Here is a 6,545-nt window from a genome sequence, read left to right as displayed (position 1 = left end):
CTATCTGATGACGGTTCAGAAAACTACTAACCCAAAATTGGTATAATAGATATGACTTTTTCCATTTGGTGGCCATCTTGAAAAATGACCGGTTTAAAAAGTTAAAGAGATGAGCCAGAGGAATGTTCATGCCGAATTTCACGCTTGTATCACAAAATGAACGATTGTTCCTGACTGTTAGCCGCTGTACTAGAGAAACCCCCAAAAAATAGAATACCTCGTTGGCCGCTTGCTTAAAGGTCTTAGAATTAGAATGTCTCTTTGACCGTTTCAAATTGGCTTAGATGTGTTTTATAACTTTAGCAGATATCACGCTACACTGCAAGTGTACTGCTTTCTTGTTGTCAGACCTGCCATACTCTTAGCTGTGTTTTTTCTATTCACTTGGTCATTAGGGTCCACAGAATGAGAGGTCTGCTCTGCCGGAAATATCGCGAAAAAACCACGCCATAGACAACCATTATAAGGCAAAATTTCATCATACTTTAAGTAGAATGTGACATGTCAAACTAGGTGGTTTTCATGATTCTGAATCCATCCCAAGCATTAGTTTTGCACGGAAAACACTCCTTGGCCTAAATTCGGCCATATCCACTTGCCAAAATGTGCCCAAATGTGCTGACCTCATCACATTTGTGATGACGGCTATGGCCGTATTTAGGCCAAGGAGTGTTTTTCGTGCAAAACTAATGGTTGTAATGGATTCTGACCCCAGACAGACAGTTAGTTCAGTCTCATGCAGCACTATATTTGTTCTTGGCCAGTATCCCAGTGCAGTGCAGGGGTGAAACTGGGATATCGTCGTCACTGTCAGCAGTAAACCTCCAAAACTGTTTCTTTTTAAGAAATGTAAAAGTGATGAAAACCAATGGATCCGATGCAGTTGCTATTTAGTTCTACTTTTCATTGGTTGAAAACTTTTTAGTGCGTTGTGTCGAAGTGCGTGTGTCGAAGTGTCCCGATGTGCAGGTTGGTTCCTTGCATGGTTTGCAACATTTACCACTTACCATTTTGTATAAAACCCATGTACAAACAGATTTAACCACTCTCATCATAATACGCAAAACATTTAAATAAATCGAAAAGTAGCAAAAATAGCAGATCTACAAACTCACACAACCTATTACACCGTGTTGTAATAATAATAATAATAACTGCTTTTGCACGACACCCATATGATCAAGTATAAAATAAGGCATTCATTTATGAAAAAAAGTAAACAAAACAAACACGAAAAGAGGAACTACAGTACGGACATAAAAGGTTTCCTCCCGACAGCATCCAGCTCAGTGGCCTTGTCGTTAGAGTGGTTCGATCCCTGGCCGGGTCATTTCAAAGACTATAAAATTGGGACCCAGTGCCTCCCTGCTTGGCAGTCAGGGGGGTAAGTCCCTGCGATATACTAGCGTCATGTCCAGGGGGTGTTACTATACTTGTACATCAAGCTGCCTATCACACCCTTGGGCGGGGCCTCAGAGCTCTGTAAGGCGTCCTACTACTCCCGACAGCAGCACTAAAAACATCAGTACAGGCATAATGTTAGAATTAACCCTGAAGTTTTAGGAACAAAACCAACTAAAAAAAATCTTTTATATTAAACCTTTTTTTGTGTGAAATTTTCAGGTGCAAGAAAACGTTTAGATACAACATTGCACGTGCCCTTGCAACGTTACAATGTCTATTCTGTTCTGCTCTGGATTTCATCTAATCATAATTGCCAAGGTCGGATCAATAGTGTTGGCAACTTGGCACCAACCGAACCCAAACAGAGCTTAGGACAAAGGTTGACGGATAATGGGAGGGTTTAGGACGAGGACTATTTATTTGGAAGTGAGGTGAACCAGTAAATGTAAAGTGCTTTTGCCGTGTGCTAGTCAACATGAAGAGCTGTGTCCTTCTCTTGGCCTTGCTGCAGTCTCTGTACTGCTCAGGTAAGAGCTGTGTCTTTCTCTGTCTTTCTCCTCGCTTCGAGCTTGCGGATCTGCTACTTTTGATGCTTTTGTGTGACGCTGTATGATGAAACAGCAGGGCGTTCATTTACAACAAGAACACAAAAGGTTAGAATACAGTATAGTAACAATTGTGTTTCCTCAGGCCTGATAACAGGCCATAACAGTTTAGCGTGTGTTTTCCTCAGGTCTTCCGGTGTACAACTCGGAGATGGCCGTGATGGCAGACAGGGGCCTGGGAGCGGCTCTGAGCGAGGTCAACTCTGTGTACGCTGGGACTCACCTGTACCGAGTCACTAGAGGCTCTGTCACACGGGTGAGGAGAGGACACACACACACACACACACTACAGTATGGTTGTGCAATCAATCTTGTAAATATCTGGAAACCCCTTAAGAGACCCTACAACTGTGCCGTTTTTAAATAAGCTATAGAGACCATAGTGTGCTGTTTGTGGAACAAGGTTCCCACATTCACACCAATGGTGACAAGCTACCGTGCAAGGCATGGAGGCAATGTGGGGTTCAATCAGTGTCTTGCCCAAGGACACTTCGACATGTAGACAGGAGCTGGGATTCGAACCGCGACCCATGGATCATTGGACGACCTGCTCTACCAGTCTACCTGATCATTGGACCTCCTTGAGCTACAGTCGCCCCTTGTAAAACTGTGATGTGACAATAAAGATAATTCTGATTCAAATTCAGTACTATGTGAGATCACATCACTTATGTAGGTGTTCAACCTACCCTAGTCAAATCCGGCGACCTCGGAACGGTCAGATCCACGTATTTCTGGCCACCAAAATATTCTCTGCCGGGATCATAACACTAATAATCCCGTATCCCAGGTCATCCCTGTTGCCATGAACCATGCAGGACATGCTACGTATGACCTCATGCTGAGCTTTGGTGTCAAAGAGTCTGCGTGTTTGAAGAGTTCCAGAGAGGATCCTCAGGGATGTGCCTTCAGACCCGGTTTCTTCCTGGTAAGACAATCCTTGTCTTTCACTTTCATCAGACCTGGAACAAAAATTACTTTTGCAAATATCTGTTTGGTGTTTGTTGTCATGTTAACATAGTATCGTGTCTTAGAGTTTAACCAACTTTATTATCAAAAATGACAAGAAGTGACGTTCCACTGGGAATTATTATTAACAACAATCATACATAACAATTTCTACATTACCCCAAGCATTTTGTCGGCTTTTTGCCAGGTCACAGGACCTATGAAAATACTGTACTCTAAATGACACACAGACACAGTGCACTGGGTTCATCTGGCATCTGTGTGGTCAGTAGGGCTGTTGACTCTGTTGACTGACTGACTGACTGACTGCACAAACAAACAATCCGTGGACACTAAACATATGATACGGCAAGGATGGATTAACCCCCGCGAGGGCCCCGCGGCCAGTATTTTTTGGGAGGCCCCCATAGTATGCGTGCACGCAACATTTTGTGTTTTTTCCGTTTTTTTAATCATCTTTTTGACCTAAATTTAACACAATCAACAGCCAATGAAGGTCCCCAGGAGCCCTTTTCAGGGCCTCAAACCCAGCACCGCTGGCCCTCAGGAAGGGTCCCTGAGGGCCAAGGGTCCTTGGGCCGCAGCCCCACTGGCTCATTGTCTAATTTGGCCCTATGATACGAGCGTAACATTTATTAACTGAGCTCATTTCTAATTACTCCTTTTGCCCACGAGAACTGATCTGCAAGTTGACAACAATGTACAATGTCATATATAAATTAACCATATATCCTTCACCTCTCATCCCTCCCTCCCTCCTTCTGCCTCTCCAGCCCTCTTATTCCTGTGTCAGTCGTGTGCGTGTGTCTGCGCTGTCTGCCCAGGTGGTGTCGCTCCGCTGCGGCCACGGTACCAGCTCCTCCAGCTCAGAGTCCAGTGAGGAGGTGAGAGAATGAGGAGAGCAGAGATACAGTAGCACTCTGACAGAGGAGAGATACAGTACAAGCACTCTGACAGAGGAGAGATAGAGTACAACATCAAAGTGTTTCAGGATACATCAAATTTGGGAGGAAAACTTGCGGAGGAAAACAGAAAGAAGTTGAGATATGGAGATATGGGTGGCATCCTAAAAGGAAAATACTTTATACACTATCACAACACATAATTATCAATAATGATATGTTCTGAATTGCATATGCAGTATCTTAACATGTTCTTAGCATGACCTTAACATATAACTAAAATATAACTGTTTTGTTCTCCATACCAACAGATCTTCTACAGGGGAAGGCAGCATTTCAATATCCCATCATTGGTCAACAGAGGTAATAACACATTATATTATATTATCATATTATAGTCAAACATCAATGAAATCAGTCAGTTTTATGTAAAGAAAAACAGAAAGTTATATGAATTACACAATTCTCTTCCACCTTCAAGAATCACAGCGTTTTAGCCGCCCGTCCTAGACTGTCATATCAGAAATCAGTTTGTAAGAGAGGACACTAAGGCCCCATTTACACTGGCAGGCAAATCTAGCCTGAATCAGATCTGTGCCACATCAAGATTGAAATCCGATTGGTTTAAATAATCACATGACTCATTTAAACAAATCAGATTCCAATCTGGATGTGGCACAGATCTGATTCAGGCTGGATTTGGCTGCCAGTGTAAATGGGGCCTTACTTTCTTCAACTCATCTTACTTTAGTTTTCGTTTTAGTAACGTCTTCATGCCATTCAAACAGGTCTACAAACATCACTGTTTGAGTGAAGTCTCCAGTGACTCTATTCAAACAGGTCTACAAACATCACTGTTTGAGTGAAGTCTCCAGTGACTCCATTCAAACAGGTCTACAAACATCACTGTTTGAGTGAAGTCTCCAGTGACTCCATTCAAACAGGTCTACAAACATCACTGTTTGAGTGAAATCTTCACTCCATTCAAACAGGCCTACAAACAGTCAATGACATCAATAGCATTTCTTATTTTTTTGACCAATGTTGTACTACATTGGGAGTTACTTTTAGGAATACCTGGTGCCTGGTGGCGACTGTTCTGAGGCCGCCGGATTTGACCCGGGGCTAGCGTGATTTGGGGATAGTGTTCTTGTAATCCCATACGTATCGGTATAGTATCCGATGTGGTGGTACCGGTTCTAGTATGGCACCGGTTCTCTGTACTCAACCCTATACTGGTCACGTCGTAGGCCTGTTTGAACGTGTTACCACACAAAGTAATCAGAATCACGTTTGATCGTTTCTCCTAATGTCATCTTCAACCTCCAGACCCCCCAGCACCTCAAACTCCTCCTCCTCCTCCTGCTGTTCCTGCCAGCCCCGGCCGCTTTGTCCTCAAACAGGATGTTCCTGCCAGCCCCGGCCTCTCTGTCGTCAGACCGGACGTGGAGGTCACCATGCCCAGAGGAGACGTCTTCAGCAACTACCTGGTATGAGGAGACACGCGGAGAAAACATCTCGGCGCTGTCGGGCAGAAACTAGCTCCCATCTTTTTTCGTATTAATTAACTTCAGTGGTCCTACTTCAGTGGTTTTCAACCTTTTTCATATCAAGGTCCATATCATTTATTCGGCATTTGAGTCACGGACCACCATTTGATGAGATTTAGCCTCTCAGATCCAAGACTCAGAATATGTTGTTGATTTTGTCCACAATTCCATGCTGTATTGATCTGTATCTGTATTGACCATAAAAGAGACAACAGGCAAACAAACGTTGATCAAAAGAACAATACTTCTACATTCTCTAATTCATTGTGCAGAAAATTAAGTAATGCAGATGTTTAAGGCTTAGATTTTTTTACGTTTTAATGCATGCCAACATCTGTAGACATTAAAACATCTTAACATCCTAGTATAGTCTATTTGTGTTTCCTTCTTGACTTGATAAAATGCATGTACAGTTCATGGTCAAACCACAAGAGGGCGACCGCGGTCCACTCCCACTGTAGTTGTTTCACACAGTATTGATTGAAGTTACTTGGACTCAGAGTCTGCTGCACTGCAGTATATTTACACAGTGATCTAAACCATTTAGGACTGAGGCCGATTCTAAAAAAATGTTCTAAATACGTTTTCTGCCAGTGTGCTAAACATTTTTCCTGTCAAGGACCCCCAGAATTATCTGTATTTGGCCGCGGACCCCCATCTGAAAATATAATATTCCAGGGACCCCCTAGAAAGCAATAATTTGAGATAAAACATTCACGCATACATCAACGATGTGTCATAGGAAATGGGCGGTGGTGGCTCAGTGGTAGAGTGGCCAGATGGAAACCACAAGGTTGCCGGCTCGAACTTAGTGTCAAAGTGTCCTTGAGCAAGACACTGAACCCCTAATTGCTCCTGATGTGCTGATGTCCTGATTTCCAACTGTACAAGCAAATAAAATTGCGCAATTAAATAGTATATAACATTTACAATGTTACACGTTTAGATGCTTAATCAAACAGTGCTTTACTGGCTCTGTTAAAATATGTGCAAGATGATTTTGACCACGGGAGCGCAGCGGGACATCAGACACATCACATTTTTATGTTTGGCATAAATGGATGTGTACGCCTTTATTTCCAAGTGACATGACAATGACTAGCATATAGCTTACC

General features: G+C 43.0%; 1 protein-coding gene across 1 annotated transcript; it reads left to right on the top strand.

The window, feature by feature from the left end:
- The first annotated feature begins 1,037 nt into the window (after positions 1-1,037).
- Positions 1,038-5,696, top strand: spp2 (secreted phosphoprotein 2). The gene is made up of 6 exons (XM_079495202.1): positions 1,038-1,931; positions 2,138-2,265; positions 2,800-2,937; positions 3,752-3,862; positions 4,192-4,243; positions 5,210-5,696. Exons 1-6 carry the CDS (start codon positions 1,880-1,882, stop codon positions 5,374-5,376), a joined length of 648 nt encoding a protein of 215 aa, XP_079351328.1. The 5' UTR covers positions 1,038-1,879; the 3' UTR covers positions 5,377-5,696.
- The last annotated feature ends 849 nt before the right edge of the window (positions 5,697-6,545 follow it).

The sequence above is a fragment of the Electrona antarctica genome, assembly GCF_951216825.1.
Source record: "Electrona antarctica genome assembly, chromosome: 24".
NCBI classification, from domain to species: domain Eukaryota; kingdom Metazoa; phylum Chordata; class Actinopteri; order Myctophiformes; family Myctophidae; genus Electrona; species Electrona antarctica.
This window is presented reverse-complemented; position numbering and strand designations above follow the sequence as displayed.